Here is a 19409-nt window from a genome sequence, read left to right as displayed (position 1 = left end):
TCCGTTGTCACCTGTGTACTCTGAATGCGTCTTTCTCTAGATTCAAGAGTTGCTTTAATGCGTCCAGCAGTGCAGCTGCCATCCATTCTGTTACAGCTGTTGACTGTGGCACTAACTACTGATATTGTTGACTTTTGTAGATCTCTACTTAAACCTGGAGAATGGTTTTTTGAGGGTCATAGAAAAGCAGCCAGTCCTTACAGGCCATCAAGGTAATGAATGTCTTTTTGCTGGGATGTATCTTCGTAAAATGAGACATCTATGAGCTTTTTTGTCTTTTTCTAGAAATGTTTCCTTTAGGTGTTGAGTTTTTTTTCAGCTATTGTTGTAAAAATAGTGGTTTATTTTCTTCTAATCCTAATAACCTGTTTCCAAGTGAATTATTATTGTTTACTGATATGTGCTTGCTAGAACTGTTTGTTGATAAATTTTCTTTCTCCCTTCTTAAATATCAGCCGCTCTGATAAGCACTAAAATGTGTGACTATTGCTTTGTCAGCAACTCATGTTTTCCCTTATTATACCATTACTGCTATTCTTGAAATCGCTCTGGTTCCCTCTAGTAATGGGCATGTCACTGTTGGAATTTTACTGTACTGGTACATGGCTTAGCTGATCACATGATAATTCTGGTATGAGAATACATGTTGTACTGATTTCTTCAGTATTCTCTTGTGATCCAGATAATCAGAAGCCAGGCTGTTTTGATGGGGGATGCAAACAGATGCTGGGACCAGAAGAGAGAAATCCTTTTATCAAGGATGTTTCTAGGAATTAGGAGCACCTCAAGCTCCTTCTTCAAGTTTCTGCTGCTTATAATTAATTTGCCTAGAGTCTTTAGAAAAGTCTTTAGCTGACTTAAAACTCAATCCATAGTCTTCATGCACACATTCTGTATCAATTCTAGCACAGTGAGAAAATGGCAAGAGTAGCCACTCTACTAAGAAGCATGTAAATTTATGTCTACTGCCAGCTATGGGTTGATTTTATCCAAATTATCTCCCTTTGAAAATCTGAGACCTCAACTTTGCTCTTGGTTCTGTGAGGGCAAATGAAGGGAGTAATGCTCCATTGATTTCAGCAAAACGTGAAAATAGTTAAAATGAGAACAGGATCAACCCCATTTTTCCTCTGCAGCATGAGACTATAAAGCCCATTCAAATCAAGGAAGGGCACCGATGACTTTGCTGACCTTTGGATCAAATCCATAAATGTTTTTAGTAACTTAATTAAAACCACAAACACAGAAACATAAGTGTTCAGTTCTCTAACCCAGCATAGGTCTTTCTAAAATTGACAAATATGTTCCCTTGACAATTTTATTGAATCGAAAATATAATTTTGGTATTTTATTCTCTCTAGAACTTTTTTCTTAACAACATAAAGCCTATTTTTCACTTGGTCTCCAAATCTCTTTTGATGATGTGCACTGCCTGTGTTATTTGCAATCCTAATTTCATAATCACTGTTGAAAAGGAAGCCCACAAAACTTGCTTTTATCTTACTCTTTTTATTCATGTTCTTTACTAACATGGCATAATCAAAGATAAAAAACAAGTATACTCTCTTTTAGCTTGAGCAGTTTGAAGTGTCTTTGTTGCATCTTACATTAGCCAGCTAAAAGTTAGGTGTCTGGTTGAACTCATTGCTCGCATTCCTCAAATAATCCATGAAGAACAAGAGCCATCTTCAGAGATAATCTGCGCCGTCCTAAAACAGACGCCCGTCATGGGTACAATGCTTTGCGCCCTGGAGGTTCCTGCCCCTGTCAGCTGGAGGACTCACTGTCTAATTTGGGATCGCTAAAATTAAATAGAGGAAAAGTAGGCAGTAGCTTTTCCCATTTTTTTACTTCTCAGCATGAAACATACAACAAGTGACATTACCCACTTTTGATTTGACACCAATCTTCCACTGCCTTACTATGTTAATTTTATTGTATTTATCTGTACCTGTTAACAAAATTTGGTATGCTATGCCCTTAAATTGCTTGGGTTTTGGCTACAATTGATAACATAGTCTTTCATATTCTATTACTTTCTATGAATATTTTTTTAACTGAGCTAAGTTCTGCTCACTGGTAGTAGAATTAAAGAACCAACCAAAAAGGCTAAAATTAATGAGTTACAAGTTCTGGGTTAAGGGGTTTGGGGGTTGTTTTCTTTCTTGTACTTTAAATGGTCCTTGAGTCTGAAGCAGACAAGCACTCATTTTATATATTGTCTTGGGATCAGGTTATAATGTACCTGTGCTTTGGCAATTTTTCTCAGACATGAGTGCTTTAATAACTGCAGTTAGACAGATCCTAGTCCTCTGAGTTCTTCCTTTCATCCGGATGTGGTTGAGCCTGATACAAATATTAAACTGTCATTATTATATTACGATTGTGGCTTTTGTTGCCTCTGTGGAGCTGGGTCCAGGGGTACACAGGAAGGCCAGGACCAGGCTGAGAGCCCCAGGTGACATGCTCATTGGGAACTGAACTTTTGCTTTATAATTCAGAAAACTTACTGAAAACTTCCCTTTCATATAATTAATCAGTGCAGGCAATGAAGGTGTAAGTGTCTTGAAAACCGTGAACTGCATAGTTTAAGTTAAATAAAAAAGCTGGTAAAACCTATCAAAAAATGGGTTGTAATAATAATACAGAGGAGCGACTGAAAACCCAAGCTGCTTCTTTTGTTTGGGCTTTCTGTGTCTCCCTTAAAGCTCCCTTGCATTCTCATGCAGCCCGTTCATTTTATTGAATGCTAAAGCCTTTTACCATCTGCAAAAAGGTTTTATTCTGGGGTTTCCTCTCATGTGGGAGGGTGGTTTCCTCCTTCCCTTCGTGCTACTTTCATTGCTATCTTTAGGACTCCGAGCCTACCGGAGACCTTCCTGTCTCCCTGTTATTACACAGTCTCCTCCTTCCTTGCTGCAAGTTCCTGCTCCCGGGGGCAAAGAACAAAACAAGAACTGACGCTGCCTTTTTGAGCTGCTGGGCTGATGCAGATGGCTTTTGTTCTAAAGACAAGAGTCCAGTTCCTGGAGAGCAGGGCTGCGCCTACTGGGCAGCAGCGTTCCCCGGAGTGGATGTTTTCAGGAACGGTTCCTGCGCGAAGATGTGTGTAACTGCCCCATGCTTGGGCTACAGAGTGCAACGGGCTTCGGAAAAAGGACACTGGAACCCATAGCATTTACTCCAAAAGCGGTTTATTCCTCTGTGTTTGTTAGTCTTTTACCTCAGCACATTAATCCAGCCTGTTCTGCCACTGTTAAGGCATCTATAGCCATAGCCATTTAGTTTCTTCCTTTTATGGGAACTTTTAGATGTTTATTTTTTCTATGAAAATATCGATTTCCTATCTTTACCTTTCTTGTGCTGTAGAGAAGAAGTGGTGAAATTGGAGGTGTTATATTTGCAGAGGGATAGAACTGCATCTTTTTTTTTTTCTTCCTGGGAGTAAAGTAAAGTAGATGCCCATCAGGGTTTTTCAGCATAGCTCTCAAGGATGCAGGGAAAACGCTGCAGTGGGACGTGGGTGTCCAGGTGCCGAGCCATGAACACGGCAGGAGGAGGCTGCGAGTCCTGGTCAGGCGCCTCTCTGCTGTCCAGATCTTCCTGCCATCATCTCTCCTCGAAACAAATGCTCCATGGGGAAACAGAGTCCTGCCTTTTCCCTTCAGCCTCTGCCTGCTGGCAGCGAGAGCAGGCTCTGCCCGAGGAGAGGAGCGGGCAGCCCCGTTACTCCTGTCCTCACTGCTGTCCCCCTGTGACCCGGGACTGTCTGACTGTGGAGGGCACAGGCACTGGGAGTTGTGCTGGGTGTCAGGTCACCTCCTGAGAGCTCTACCAGGATCCATATCAACCACATTATACCTCTGCTGAGTGCATTTCTGGCTTTGTTTTTTTAAAATCACTGGCATTACGCCAACCAGCATGTCAGGTAGTAATAGGAACACAATATTATTTTATTTGTGATTAGCTCATCTCTTGGACTCTGAAATGTTTTAATTTCTATCCTTCCATCATCACCCAACTCTCTTTGAAGCTCTATCGTTTGGTTTATTTACTCTCCCTCTGTAATTTAAAACTTTATTGTTGATAGCCGTGAAAAATTGTCAGTGCTTTAAAATAAATGATCCATCTTCCATCCCTTCAGTGCATCTAGTTTTTATGACTATAGGAATCTGATGAAAGGTTGAAATGGGGATGAGGAGGATGAGGGTGTCCCAAGGTGTTACCTAAATATCTGATCAACAGATGAAAAGGGATGCTGGGATTTCTGTTCAGGGAAGTGCCAGTAAAGCTACCTGTTTCATAGCACTGGATCTTTTAATGACATTCAGTTCCAAACTCCATGTACAGCATTGCACACAGAGGTCAGCGGTGCCCATTTCTAACAACAGAATGGTGCAACATAACACAGCAGCCTGAGATGGCATCCTCCTGAAAAATAAGAGGGCTGTGTGAAAAAATGTCACACAGGAGACATAGGCATCTCCTTGTTTAGGAAGCAAAGCATTGTACTTCTGAATAAACACAGTTTTCCATGTTCTTTCCGTCACACAGATGCACACACATGCACACACTCTAATTGGATAAAAATGTAAACAGTAAATTAAGGATATGATTAAAAATTAAACAGCCACTGCAGAAGCCATCAATAGTAAGTGCTTATTAACTTACATATAACAGCATGCTGGTGTGATAGCTTCAAATTGGCTGCTGAAATGGATTTGCAGCAAATCAGGCCGGCTTTCCAAAAGGATATTTCTGGGTTTTAGTAATCAGACCCTTAGCTCTGATTGCTTGTTTTGTTCCTTCACAATTTTTGCCAGCCTTTTTAAGTAACTGATAATATGCATGACTTTCTTGAACTACAGTGGGCGATGTGCTTAATCCTCTGCCTCTGGTGCTTCGCAGAACGAGACAGTGTGGGTTTGATCCAGCTTTGTCCCATCTCATGCACTGTGAGACTTCTACGATTCGCCCCTCATTTCCATCCCCTTTTTCCAAGGGCAGGGCTTCACCAGAGCCTCTCTCCGTTCTGTGCCCCACCTTGCTGGCTGTTTGTTTATGTATGTGCTGCATGATAAGCTGAAGGGCAAAGCTGGTTTATACATGTTCACCTCCCCATCCGAGTGCCACATCCAGAGCTGCACCCCGGTGTTCTGCAGACCAGCTCCATCTGGCAGAGGCTGCAGGTTCTGGAAAGGGCACCCACCAGCTCCATGTCCCTTTCCGTCCCCTCTCATCACATTCATGCCCGTCTCTTGTGTGTCCTGCACGTACAGTCCTGTGTATTGGAGGACAAGAAATTTGGCCATCTTGCTTCATTAGAGTGACCATCATTTTGAGCTAGAGCAAGTGATTCACAGTAGAACTGTTACAGTCCGGATTAAACACCGGCAGCTCAATGTCAGCTTTAAATATTTAGAGGGAAGTTGAAACAAGGTCAAACACCTCTCAAAATTGGGACTAATCTGGAAGGGCAAAGCAAGATCTTTTCCAGTGAGCTCTATCTTCTTGGATGTTTGCTTTTCAGGTGGGTTGGGTAATATGCATAGGCGACCAGTATATGGTACAAAGGAGTTTTTGCGTGCTTGTTTCCTGCCTTCATATGGGCAAAACTGAGAGCTGCTCACTCCAGAAAGCAGATGAACTTTGTGCTTGTTATCTGGGTCTCCTGTGTTCATTTAGGACCTCCTTCCCTTTTTCATCCTGCCAGTTGAAAGCGAGAAATGAATGAGTGTTACTTGAGTTAAAGATCTATACCCAGCCCAATATCAGTGAGTGGGTTGTATGTATTCTGTAAAAAAAAAAAAAAAAAAAAAAAAAACAAAACCAAAACAAAAAAACCCCAACTTTACTCTAATTCCACCTTCCTGTGAGAAAGTAGCACATCTCCTGAATGGCTGCCAAACTCCTTGAATGTGGCTGCAGGTGGCTCAAATGTGTTTTTTGTTAAAACACAGCTGGAAGATGAGATTTCTGTCAGGAGCACCTCAGCTCTGTCAACTCTTCCCGTGCTTGTTCTGCTCCAGTTGGTGTGGTCCATATTTGGAGCCATACAGTGGGTGGCTCTGTGGTAGCTGCTGGCGTTGTGGTTCAACGTTGGCTGCAGCTGCACTTTGGGGAGCTGGACAAATGAGTGGCAAATGCCGGAGCAGCTGTTTTCTGTTCGGAGTTGCCTTCAGTTGCTTAGACTGCTGACTTGTGTTTTGACGGAGATGAAGGCTGACCTGAGTGGGATATTCACAGCAGGAGTTTCTGGATGTAGCTGGGGAATAGCATGAGAAGGGATGCCGTAGCTCTAAGAAAGTGGGGGGCATAATGGGTGTGAAGCAGGTGTGAGATGCAGCGTGGGGTTCCTTCAGCTGCTGAGAGTCACTGCTGGAGCCAGGGTCCTGGATTAGGTGGCCTCAGTATGGGCTTCAATCTTGCTTTCTGTGCTTTGTTTCCTGACTTTCCCAAAGCTTTTCCAATGTAGTTGTATCCCCATCCCAGCCACCAATTCTCTGACCATGGAGAGAAGGGAGAAGAGTCATAGAATCGTGTAAGAGTTTGGGTTGAAAGAGTCGTTCAAAGCTCATCCGGTCCAACCCCCTGCAACGAGCAGGGGCATCTGCAACCAGATCAGGTTGCTCAGAGCCCCGTCCAGCCTGGCCTTGAATGTCTCCAGGGATGGGCCATTCATCCCCTCTCTGGGCAACCTGGGCCAGGGTTTTACCACCCTCGTTGTAAAAAATTTCTTCTTCATGTCTAACCTGAATCTCCCCTCTTTTAGTTTAGTTTAAAATTATTACCCCTTGTGCTGTCATAACATGCCCTTCGAAAACATCTGTCCTCTTTTTTCTTATTGGCCCCTTTTAAGTACAGAAAGGCCACAATAAGGTCTCTCCAGAGCCTCCTCTTCTCCAGGCTGAACAACCGCAACTCTCTCAGCCTGTCCTCCCAGCAGAGCTGTTCCAGCCCTCTGACCATTTCTGTGGCTCCTCTGGCCCCTCTCCAACAGGTCCATGTCTGTCCTGCAGTGAGGAACCAGAGCTGGACACAGGACTCCAGGTGGGGCCAAGGGTACACAACGTGCCCAGGCAGCAGGCAGGGAACAAGGTTTGAAACCCACTGGTGGAGCTGAATTGCTGTCAGCAGCCGAGGGCAACCTCTCCAGAGTGGCCTCAAGTGTACAGAATACACGTAGGAAGCAATTCCTTTTCTTCTCGATGTCCCAAAGAACAGATGGATCTGACATGTTTTTTGCCTTAAGCTGCCTTGTTTTATCAGCACATCAGGTCTAGGTGCTTGACAGATGTGCCAAACAGAAAATGAAATTCATCCATGCCCAGTCGTATGGGTTTTAGCATCTCTAGTTCCTATTTAGAACTATTCTTTTTATTGTCCAACTTAGCCTGTGTATAAATAAGGAGGTGTTTTCATTCAAAATTAAGAGACAACAGAGACAAACTGTTACAAGTGCAAACTAATCTCATGAGCTTTAAAAACACAGTTTGGCATCTTCAACTTTTTGGTTCAGAGCCATGTCTGAGATGGGGAGAATGTCAAACTGAAGGCAAAGAAGCCAGATTGAACCACACGGGCAGTAGTGAAGCAAGATTTTGTTCATGTTACAGCTTGAATAGCTTGAAATTTTAAAACCTGTGTTATAATTGCAAAAGCATGAAATAAAGGCTTTTTGAAGCCAGCAACATGTTTGCTCCAAAGTTATTGCAACATAGTTCTGAATATCAAAAGCAGATTCTATTCACATCTACCCCATTCCTGTTTCTTCCCCCCAGCACACATTTGGATTCTATGGGGGATGAGGCAGCAAGTGCTTCTGTGTCTTTTTTTCACAGCAAGGTCTCTGCTGTGTTTTTTTTCCTTCCTCTTCAAAAAAATTGAAGAACTAAAAATTGTGTTAAAATACTGCGGTATTTCCAACAGTTGCAAACCATGCAGTGCGAAGCGGATATGAAGTATTTAATGTGATTTTAAATTAAAACTGTGCTGCCTATTTACTGTTTTACAGAAAAGTACATTGGATTTAATTGAACTTCAGACAACAGAGTAAAGTTAGATCTTACAAGTTCTTGTAATTATTTAAATTCATATTTTTTAATGTATAACACTGAGTATTTGCTGCTGAAATGCAAAGGAAGTCAGACAACAGAATTGGTGAAAGACATTGGTTAGACACCTGTTGTTGAAGAGCTAAACTCTTTTTGTACTTCTGCAGGTGCAGAGATAATATCTTTTTCATGTTTGTTCAGCTATTTCAATTCAGTGACTAGTTCATTCAAAAGTAAGAAACCGCTTGGGAGGAAAAAAAAGCTGAAAAGCTTGTTTTTCTCTTTTAATCTATAAACAAAATCTGTGCAGTAGAGGATAAGATCTACCAGTTCTGCGATCTTGAGAAATATGGCAACCAGAGCTGACATTCAGTTCACCAAGGTAATGCTTCCTTGCTTAATGAGACTGATTACTTAAAAACTGTAATGATAAGCTTATTTTTGCCTTGATTATGTAGCTTATTTGGAAAATACTGTTCTTCAACATTTTTATTGCATTTCACTTTTACACAGTAAGATCTTTGCTGATTTTTGGAATGGATAAGGAGACAAGAAGTGGATGCAAATCCCAGTGGCATCCCTAAGGGGGACAACACTGTCCAGATGCCTTTGTTAGTGACCGTGATGCTGAGACGGGGTCCACCCTCAGCAAATTTGAGTGAAGGTACCAAACTGGGGACAGTGCTTGATGCGCTGGAGGGCAGCGCTGTCACTCGGAGGGATCTGGGCAGACTGGAGGAGTGGGCTGACAGAGCCCTGCAGACCTTAGGAAGTTCAGCAAACACCAACACAGAGTCCTGCATCTGTGATGGAATAACCCCCTGTACCAGTACAGGCTGGGCCTGGCTGGCTGGGGAGCCCTTTCCTGAAAAATCTCTTGGGGTCTTGATAAACAACAATTTCAATATGAACAAGCAGCATCATACTGGGCTGTACAAGCAGCAGGATAGGCAGCAGGTCAAGAGAACTGATGGTTCTCTTCCGTTTGGCACTGACGAGGTGACATCTTGAGCCGTCTGTGCGGTTTTGGGCTTAGTACAAGAAAGACGTTGACAGACTGGAGTGAATCAGTGGGTAGGTCACCACGGTGGCCAGAGGCTGGAACATGTGATGTAGGAAAAGAGGGTGAGGGCTGGGCTTGTTCAGCCTGAAGACAAGGTTTGGGGGAGTCTTAACTGCTGTCTGCAACTGCCTCTTGGGAGGGCTTGTAAAGACAGAACCAGGTTCTTCTCAGGTGTGTATGGGGCCAGAACGAGAGGCAATGGGCACAAGTTGTAATGTAGAAAATTCTAACTAAATATAAGGGAAGGGGAAAAGGGTGGTCAAACAGTGGAATGGGGCCAGAGAAGGTGTGGTTCTCCATCATCGTAGATATTCCAGACTCAACCAGACACAGCCCAGGGCAACCTGGTCTAACACTAATCCTGCTCTGAGCAGGAGGTTGAACTAGACACTTCCAGCACTGCCTTCCATCCTGCATGGTTTTGTGATTGATAGATGCCAGTGTGTGAGCTAATTGCCAGAGCTGCCCTTCGCGGGTCACTCTAGGAAAAATAGGAACCATCAGAAATGTTTTATGTGATTTTCTTTAGACATCTACTATGGGAGATCTGATCTCTTCTCTGGAGTGACAAGCTGAATAAATGCCTACCTTTCGTCAAGTGAATCTTGTCTAGGCTGTCTAACAATGGCTAAAATCTAAAGAGGGTTACTTTTGTTTCTGAGGGTGAAGGAGATTAGCGAAGGAATTTATGCTTTATCCTGAGACATCAGAAGGAAGTGACTGAGAATTTGAAGGCAGAAGGTAATGTGAGTGAAAATGATCACAAAAGATTTTCTGATCTGAAGGAGAGGAAGGAATGAGTAAAAGCAGACAAATAACGTCAAAGGACTTTTAAAGAGGTGGTTTCTTTGATCTTTGGAATAGATAGGTAAGAGCTGGGAAGAGAAGGAAGAGAAAGTTCAAGGGAACTGTTAGTTTTTTTGAAAGGCAGGATACCACAGACATGGTAGCAGACTGTCCCACTGAAGGAAGAAGACGCAAAATATCAGAAGTACTTGAGGCCTTCTGCGGTTACTTGAAAATCGGCAATATTACAACTTATGGGAACAGGAGAATGCATTGCTGAGGGAATAATTTAAAAAGTAGCACAAACTAGTTTACTGAGTTGCAACTACAAGTGGTATTAAAATTCCATTTTTTTTCAAGACTATAGAAATAAGTGAAAGATGAAGGAAATTAGAGTTCTGTTACTTTGTGGACAAGGAGGGGAAAGCTGGTCACAAAGAGGAGGATGAACACTTCAGCCTTTCTTGGGATTCAGTTTTCCCAAACAGGTTAATTGTGATGGAATGCTTTGAACAGTTCACTTAAACAGAGGGAGAAGAACACAAGCTGGAATGGGGAAAAAAGGTGAAATATATGGAGGAAAGTTGGATACAGTCACGTCATTGAGGTCTAATGAAATTGGCCCAAGTACCTGGGAGTCAGCTGAGATCAGCCCTGAACTTCAGCTTTCATCTTTAAGAACTTGTGAAGGATGAGGAAGGGCAAACTTAAACACATGAAATGAGGAAGCCTGTCAGCTTAACTTTGATACATGGTGAAATGCTGCAGGAAATGATTAATCAGTTTGTAAACACCTAGAGGATAATAAGCTGATAGAAAAACAGCCAGTGTGGATTTGTTAAGAAAAAAAATGTTTCAGACCTCTCTAATTTCCTTTCTGAATGGAATAGGAGGTGTAGCAGATAGAAATAGTAGGTATGTCTTGTCTTTGGTAAGGCTTTTGGCAGTGTTGTGGAAAGGCACGTAGCCTTCCTACAAGTAAACAGGGAAAAAGTCATATAGGTGAAATTACTGTGAGGAAGGTGAAGGGCTGGTTGAAGTACATGTTCAAGGACAGTTACGGTTTGTTTGGCAGGTGGGAGGGAGCCCGGAGTGCGGTGCGGTTACTTTCTGCTCAGGATCATGTGCTGCTCGTGGTTTTCACTAGTGTCTTGGCCGATGGACTGGAGAGTACAGCGGGCAAGGGACTGTAAGCTCCAGTAGGTTTGGGGCATTGTGGAGGGCAGGTTTGGAGTCCAAATTGATCTTGATAAAATGCAGAAACGGTTAAAATGAGTAAGATGGGTATTCAGAAAATGTAAGTAAGAAGGCCTGCAGTGAGGAAGGGAAAACAAGTGTATGAATGTAGACGAGGGATATCTGAGTAAGTACCAGTGCTGTGAGAGAGCATGTGGTGTTGGGATATCACAAGCTGAATGTGAGTCAACAGCCTGGTAGGGCTGGTGAAGAAAATGGGGAAGAGACCAGACTTCAGCATAAGCGGGAGTCTTGCGTGAAAACCATAGGATGTCTGCAACTCTTCTCTGTTGGCTCCCTGTCTCTCTGCTGGGATGGTGTCCAGAGCAGGCTTCACACCATAGAACAACAGAGACAAACTGGAGAAAGCCAGGAAAGAGCTGTAGGAGTGAGCAGAGGTTGAGAAAAGACTAGTGAGGAAATAACTGAAAGAGTTGAGTCCAGGATGCAAGGACAAAGTTGGAAAGAGACACAGTCTTTCAGGTATTTTAAAAGATTTGTAACATAAAATTGTAGTGGTGTTTACTCATGCTCTCTCTCTCTACCCAAAGGTAAGATGGAAAGTAGTTAGTTTAGTCTGTACCTAAGGAGATTTAGTTTGGATATTAGAAACTTAGTGTAAACATATTAGAGTGGAGTATTTGGGGAGTGAGAATAGAGGAGGGTTGTAGGTGTGAGGAATAGGGAAGAGTCACCTGTGAGGATATTTGTCTTTGACTCAAGTGGAGGGCTAGGCCTGGTGATCTTTTTGAAGTCCACTTCAGGGTCTATCTATGGTTCTGTCCACCAAAGGAAAACACAAATTAAAAACGCAAAACAAGAACAAAACTGATTTAAACCAAGGGTTCCTGTTTGTTAATTTGAACTGTGATTATATTCAGCATTTTAAATAACCCTGGTTTAGATTGATCCCTCATGTTGCTGTGTTGGCATCTTTTATTTATGGAGGTCTTTTACAATGCCTTTTTGTTTATTAAAAAAAATAATTAGTGTTTGCTCCTTGGTGTGATAATCTCTTTGAATATGAGTTATACAAGTAATGATGAAGAGACTAAGATGTTCTTAAAACTGTTCCGAGGTATTTGTTTTAATGCCATAGTTTTTCAGTAAATTGGCTGAATCCATACTATAAAAACTAGATACCTCTTGAGACAATATTGTCATAATAAATACCAATTTCTTAAATAGGTAACACTTGCATGAAGAAATATCTCCCCTCTAAAAATGGACTACTCTCCAAGCACACAGCTCATCCAGACAGTAGCCTTGTATATCTTACTTTATCCAGTGCTGTACTGGTGACATTAATTCAATGAGGGGACCAGAACGGGAGCCTGCTAGTTATTTTTCATGTTTGATTTTCTTCTCTATGAATTTAATATAAAGATGGTTATGTTAAGCTAATTATACCTTGGCTTTTTATTTTCTGCTGCTGAGTGAAACCATGTAGAAGGACTTTTTTTTTTCCTTTTCCCTGAAGAATGGAACATTTGACCACGATTACCATTTTTTACATTAGATAGAACACCTTGCTGTCTATTACCACAAGTGATTTATTAGTACACAGGGCACACTGTTTGAGAAACAGTGTCTGAGCAGCCGATAGGACATAGTAATCACACAACGCAATGCCTGCAGAATCAAATTACTTTTGGCATTTAATGTAGACCAAAACTGCAAAATAAGACTTAAACAAAAAAAAATCTTCAAAACAGGAAAGCCAAAAAGAAAACAGAAACCAGGTTAATTGCTGGGATAAATGTTCTTGTTACAGGAAATCTGTGCTGAGCAGAGCGTCCGAGGCTTTCTGCCCTTCTGCTGTCCTCGGCTGTCCTGCTTCCTCTGCCTGCCTCTCTGCACATATGTGCCACCCACCTAAGGAAACAAATAGAAGCAACCGGTCCCAGTGTGGTACTTCAGTCCTTCAAGTTGATTCTAGCCAGGAAGATTTCTTGCGTATAATAGTAGGCTGTACACACACCCAAGACTTGTGCTTCTGTCCGTGTGGAGGGCCCACGCTCGCCTGCTGGCACAGCAGCTCTGTCATCCACTGAACTCCGTTTAGCCAGGTGCCGAGCACCTTTCATCTGAGAAGAAAGGATTCTTAACAGCCACTGCTAAAGATGTTTCTGACTGGTATAATGTATTAACAGCAGGGATGAAAGAGTTAATTCATTTTCCATCCATAATTTTTTTCTTTGTAGAACCGATTTGACACAGTCTAGCAGGGTGCTGTTACTGAAAAATTGAAGCACCAGGTGTGATTAAATAAGATCACACGTTTCATTCCCTCTTTAATTTCACATCACCCTTCAGCAGCTGTATCCCTTCGCTTCCCTGTCGCTGGAGAACGCATTGCATTTACAGCAGGCAGCTTGCCGCATTGGCAGCGTGCACCATTGGGCTGTTGTGAATCAAATCGGTTTGTGCACACAAATTATTTCTTGTTCGGTGGACCAAACTTATTAATCTGTTTGTTCCTCGAGAATAGAAAGTACAGAGTGCATTTGGTAATGGAGACAATCCTAGCCTGGTTCCTCAGTATTTCCAGAGGTACATGCATGCAGCAGAACAGGTTTCATTCTACTGCAAAGAGAGTGAAAAGGTAAAGTGTGAAGACAGTGGTGGACTTAGGATTCTTTTTCTGTTGTTACCAAGCATAGCTCTGTAAGGTCTGATGAAGTCACCTGCTTTTCTGAGATTTTGTGGCCAGCCACTGTACACTGGCACAGCGCTCACACCGTGCCCTTGCTCCTTTGCTGCCAGGTCACAAAGGTGGCACTGGGGCCACAATGGCTATTTGCAGTTAGAACATGATGCCACAAAAAGATGATCAGGTTTTTAACTTTCCATTGCTTTAGAATAGTGTTCCTATGAAAAACTGAATAGGATTCTTGGAATATTTCTGGTAGTTATTCCAGGCAAATTTTCCGCTTCCAAACTCTGGCTGGCCTCACTTCTCAGCCAAAAGCAGCTCAAAACAAAAAGATTTCTCTCTTTTTTTTTTCAGTCCTTGGAAGAAGAGGGGTTTGTTTGCAATAGTCTGGCGCTGTTACCTGCGGTAAAAAGTTTGTGCTGATGTGACAGTGCCCTGGCCTGAATTGTTCCTGTGCAGTTCTGCCACAATTAATCCAAAGAACAGAGGTCTGTGCTCTGTTGCGTGTCAGTTTATGATCTGATGCGTTTCCATCCTGTGGTGCCAGCTCCAGGGCATACAGTGCCTGGGAACGTGGGTTGGGTGTTTCAGAACTGGCCTTACTGCTGGAGCTTTGGCTTCGTTTTCTCCTCCCGCCCCTCTGGTGCCGCACTCCACTGATGTCCCGCTGCACTCAGTGGTGTTATCACACATTTTTACAGCTGTGATGTTTCATGGTAATGCTTCTCAGCAATTTTGAGCAGCATTTGCCTGTTGCCTGTTTATAAACCCAGGTATACAGCAGTCTTGCCTGTCCCTTGGCACCCCTGGCCCCCTGTGTAAACAGCCAGTTTTGCTCACCAAGGACTTGTTAAAAATGCATCCATTAAAATTAAACAGATGAACTAAACAAGTAAAATCGTACCTGAATGCCATAGCTCTTTCATTCCCAAGTGAACAGGGGTTTGTTTGCTGTAGCATTATTCTCACATAAAAGAAAAAAAATGCCAGGGGAGGGTGACAGAAGAAGTTCGAAGGTTCTAGGGATGCATCTGGGCCTGCATTTAAGTACAAATAATGCCCGTGAACACCTGGCCCTTCTTACATCTGATCTTGGAAGCAGCGTTGGGACCAGCCCATTTGATGTCTCCTTTTTTAAAATGGATCTCTGCAGATAAAACTGGCAGCCTGGAGTGCAGTGAGCTGACATTTAAGCAAACGTGACTTAGTTCATGCAGGAAAAGATACTCTTTGATCTGTGAGAGGACAGAAAATAAAACTCCAAAGGAAACCATTTTTCTTTACGTTTGTAGGCCAGTCTTCATGGAGATGGAGGAAGCTGCTCTGACCTTTCTTTCCCTGTGCAATACAGGCTGAGCATGACTGTCCCATTCTAAGTGAGACCAGTATCAAACCAGTGGTTGGAACTAACTGTCCCAGTTCCTGCATAATCATTGCCACATGCAATGGGCTGTGTTTTCTGCAAATACTTCCATAGTCACCCCAAGTTGTCTTAAAATTTACTGCTGTTAACACAAACATGGTTATTTCTTCACTGCATATTCACATATACACAAAGGAAGTGTTTCAAAAAGTGAAATTATATTAAGTAATTATTTCTTTTTATGCTGGGGATTTTTTTAAAATTATCATTTTGAGGTTGCAATGAAGGGCTTAGGAAATCTTTTAGGTTGTGAAAGTTACCCAGTAATGTCAACCTAAAGCATTAAAAAGTCCAGTGTTGACCCCCTTCAGAAATAATGAGGTTTAAAAGGAACCCACATTTTGCTCTGAATGTTTTGGGAATTTGAGTCTTTAGGCTCTTCTTGGTTTCAGGCTCAAGCATTAAGACTTTTAAAAAAACAAAGTAGACATTTTCGTGCCATTCCCTGGTTTGTGGAGCTGTCACTTTAATGGAAATGCGATATTAATATTGGGAGAGTTGGCAGCAGCCCTCACTCCTCCTGCCAATGCAAAGCAGGGTGTTACTTTCCCTACTGCTTTCCCTGTACCCCTTCTTTTCTTTACGTGGATGAACTTCTCCTTCTTGCTCAAAACCCAAATGTTTTTGCCACTGATGCTGCTTTTCCAGCAAGGTCCTTTAATGCTGCTCTTTTCCTCTCCACATGCAAAGCAGCTTTTGCTCGCACCTGCTGTGTGGTAGGATCCTTCTCCCCGAGGAGAGCACAACATCTGTTTTGTTTCCTCAATGGAGAAAGAGAGAGACATTCTCAAGAAATTCTCCTCCTTTCCTGCTTGCTAACAACAAAAGAGATTTTAAAGCATTTGGTGTTTCAGGAGAGGAAAGAACAGTAGAGCCCTAGATGGGAAAAAAGCCAGCCATGGAAAAATAAATTGAACAAAACTTGAGCTATAATTAAGGGTCTTAAAAAGAAGCCAAACTGCCGAGTTTGAAAGACAAATGTGCATCTTGAAATGAAGTACCTTTATGGAAGGATGTGCTTGGGGTTGCAGTGTAGGATTGCCATTCAGGACATCTCGGCTCTATTTCTGCTCTGGGCTTCCTGGGTGATACCAGAACAGAAACTTAACCCTTATTGCCCTTGATGGTCCATATGTAAAATTTGGTGATACTGTGAGTCTTGGTATTTCATAGTGCTTGTCAGCACAAGGAGATGATGGAAGCTGCTGTGGCATTGCAGTGATGGCAGCTTTTTGTTCATTATATTAAAAAGAGTTCACATCCTTTAAAATACGGGAAGCATTGTGAAAAGGTGTATAACTGCATCCCTGGGGAATCTGTTTGTTGTTAGCATAGTGTAACCTGCAGCTTCAGCAAGGTGGCCTGCTTCAGAATGAATTAAAAGGTAAGGTAGAAAAAGAGTGTTTGACAGAGAAGGACCGTGTATTCTGCCCACTGGTCCCAGCTGTGCACGGTGCATGTGATTTTGAAAGCAGCAGATTTTGTTACGTGCATTCTGCTTGCTATTTAGAAGCCAAACCGAAACCAAAGGCTCTGAGTTGAGCTCTCTGTGATCTGGGTGGGGTAAAGATTCACATCTGTGAGGTGGCTTCTGCTGTGACATGTAAGAAGCAGCTCTCAGGCTGCGCGGTGTGATCAGTGGGAGAGCTGGGCGCTCCTGCTGCTGCCTGGAAAGTCCACATGTGCAGCTTTAAGCTACTAAATAAGCTTTGCAACCTCTTGATGCTCCCATTTGTGATATGATTAGAACTGGTGTCTTACAGATGGCTAGTTCCATCACTCAGAAATTCTTAAACCCATACGAATAAATTCAAAGATTTTTATCTTTTAAAGGTGACCCGCAACTCTTTAAACTCTCTTTTATGTTTACGGTTGAATACCTCAGCCACTCTGACACCATTACCGATTTGCACTCAGCAAATCTGGATTTTGTGAGACAAATGAAAAGTTTATAATGCACTGTGGCTTCTTTCTGCAGTACAAATCAAAATAAATCAAAGTTATTCTCTCCTGTCCTCACTGCTGGTATCAAAACTGTCTCCAAATCAGCATGGAAAGGTGCTACGAGGTAAAGTAAGATGTGGATTCTGGTGGCATCTTGGTTTAATTTTTTATAGCTATATTAGCAAAAATGCACTTTTCTTGGTGATTATTGTGTGTTTGAAGGGCCAGTACAAATCACATTTTTGGAAGTGTCAAAGCAGGAGATAGTAGTTAATAGTATTTCAGGACTCTTTTAATTTACCAGGCATATGCTTTGTATATGTTTCTGCTGATCACTTTGAATGATCTTCTGAATTTAAAAAATCACCTAACAATTTCACAACCTGATAGGAATCTCACAACATCATGTTTATCCTAATCTGATGAATTTGGGACACATGCTGTGGTTTAAAGTAGAATAGTGGAGGGTTCGGGTCCATTTGCTATAACATTTCCATGTTAGTCTGGTGACAGTTGTCCCCTCTCCAGTGCTCGATGTGATACCCATATACATTTCACTTCCATTTTTCTCTCTGTTTGTCACTAAATGAAACCACCAGATTTCCACCATCGCCATCCACATGTCCGTCACTGAGGACAGTATAGCTCGTGGATAAGCAGCAAAGAGCTATGGAACAGAAATGCTTTTTAAAAAAGTAACAACCAAAGAAACTGAAAATTCAGAGCTTAACGTTGAGTTGCAGCAGAAGTAATGAAGTGTGAAATGTGCTATTCCCAACCAGCATGCCATGCTTTAATTTACAGAATATATAATTATATAACATTAACATTCTGGTACATCAGTCTTTGACAAAAATTGAAATGAAAACAGACAAATGCATGAATCTATTGGTAAGACAATTATTCTAATAGTGGTGGATAGGAATACAAACTTAAATAATTTTCGTTATTTTAAGATTATGCCTTTAAGATCCTTTGATTTTGTGCCCTGGTAAATACATGCTGTTGCAAACCAACTTAGTTTAATAAATCTTCACTAATCATTTGTGAAAGTCCTTCCAGCATATATCTAACTTTATCTGAATCCTATGAGCATGAGACCAGGGATCTGCTTAGAGATCTGCTTTTGAACTTCAGAGATAAACTGCATGAGAGATTAGTTTTCCCAGTCAGACCATGGTCCATTTAGACCAACGTTCAGCCTTTGGCAGTGGCCCGAATGAGCTGGTTAACCAGATATACAATGTACAGCAATTACAATGAAAAGCACCACATCCCATCACTGCAGGCATCTGCGTTAACCACAGAATTGTTAGAATAGGAGATGCCCTTTTGTTTCATTTGCAAAGAGATGACAAATGTTCACTGTTAATGGTTCCCAGTATATGATTAGAGAGGAAGAGCAGAGAATCTTTTCCTAATATTCTGCAGGGAAATTTCTCCTCTGAGATGCTGTTAGGTCCCAAATTGACCTCCTGTGCTTGTGGTGCAGTCCAAGTATCTTTTATTTAAACTATTTTTGAGACAATCCACTGAGTCTGGATTGCTCGGGAGACTCTTAGTGGTCTCTGTTGTCATTTGCTTCCACGTAGCTGAGACCAGAACTGAACAGATTATTAGAATCAGACAGGATGGCTTAGGAAATCACAGAATGTTAGGGATTGGAAGGGACCTTGAAAGATCATCTAGTCCAATCCCCCCACTGGGGCAGGAACACCCAGATGAGGTTACACAGGAAGGTGTCCAGGCAGGTTTTGAATGTCTCCAGAGAAGGAGACTCCACAACCTCCCTGGGCAGCCTGTTCCAGTGTCTGTCACTCTCACTGTGAAGAAGTTTCTTCTCAAATTTAAATGGAACCTCCTGTGTTCCAGTTTATACCCCTTGTCTTATCATTGGTTGTCACCGAGAAGAGCCTGGCTCCATCCTCGTGACACTCACCCTTTACATATTTATAAACATTAATGAGGTCACTCCTCAGTCTCCTCTTCTCCAAGCTAAAGAGCCCCAGCTCCCTCAGCCTTTCCTCATGAGGGATATGCTCCACTCCCTTAATCATCTTTGTGGCCCTGCGCTGGACTCTCTCCAGCAGTTCCCTGTCCTTCTTGAACTGAGGGGCCCAGAACTGGACACAATATTCCAGATGAGGTCTCACCAGGGCAGAGTAGAGGGAAAGGAGAACCTCTCTCGACCTACTAACCACCCCCCTTCTAATACACCCCAGGTGCCATTGGCCTTCTTGGCCACAA

The 19409-nt window shown here is 42.4% G+C and overlaps 1 protein-coding gene across 5 annotated transcripts in view; it reads left to right on the top strand.

The window, feature by feature from the left end:
• SAMD12 (sterile alpha motif domain containing 12) overlaps window positions 1–19409 on the top strand; it is a 177818-nt gene that overhangs the window by 94857 nt on the left and 63552 nt on the right. For 3 of the 5 annotated variants that reach the window (XM_065629144.1, XM_065629145.1, XM_065629143.1), the window contains exon 5: window positions 141–212. The exons of 1 other annotated variant lie outside the window; for it this stretch is intronic. In XM_065629144.1, the coding sequence (XP_065485216.1) occupies window positions 141–212 (72 nt within the window). Of the gene's footprint in view, window positions 1–140; window positions 213–12913; window positions 12977–19409 lie in introns of those variants that run through there. One more of the 5 variants, XM_065629146.1, reaches the window with a different exon arrangement.

Source organism: Caloenas nicobarica, chromosome 2 (genome assembly GCF_036013445.1).
Source record: "Caloenas nicobarica isolate bCalNic1 chromosome 2, bCalNic1.hap1, whole genome shotgun sequence".
NCBI lineage: Eukaryota > Metazoa > Chordata > Aves > Columbiformes > Columbidae > Caloenas > Caloenas nicobarica.
The sequence above is the reverse complement of the archived record's forward strand: the minus strand, read 5'-3'. Positions and strand labels throughout refer to the sequence as shown.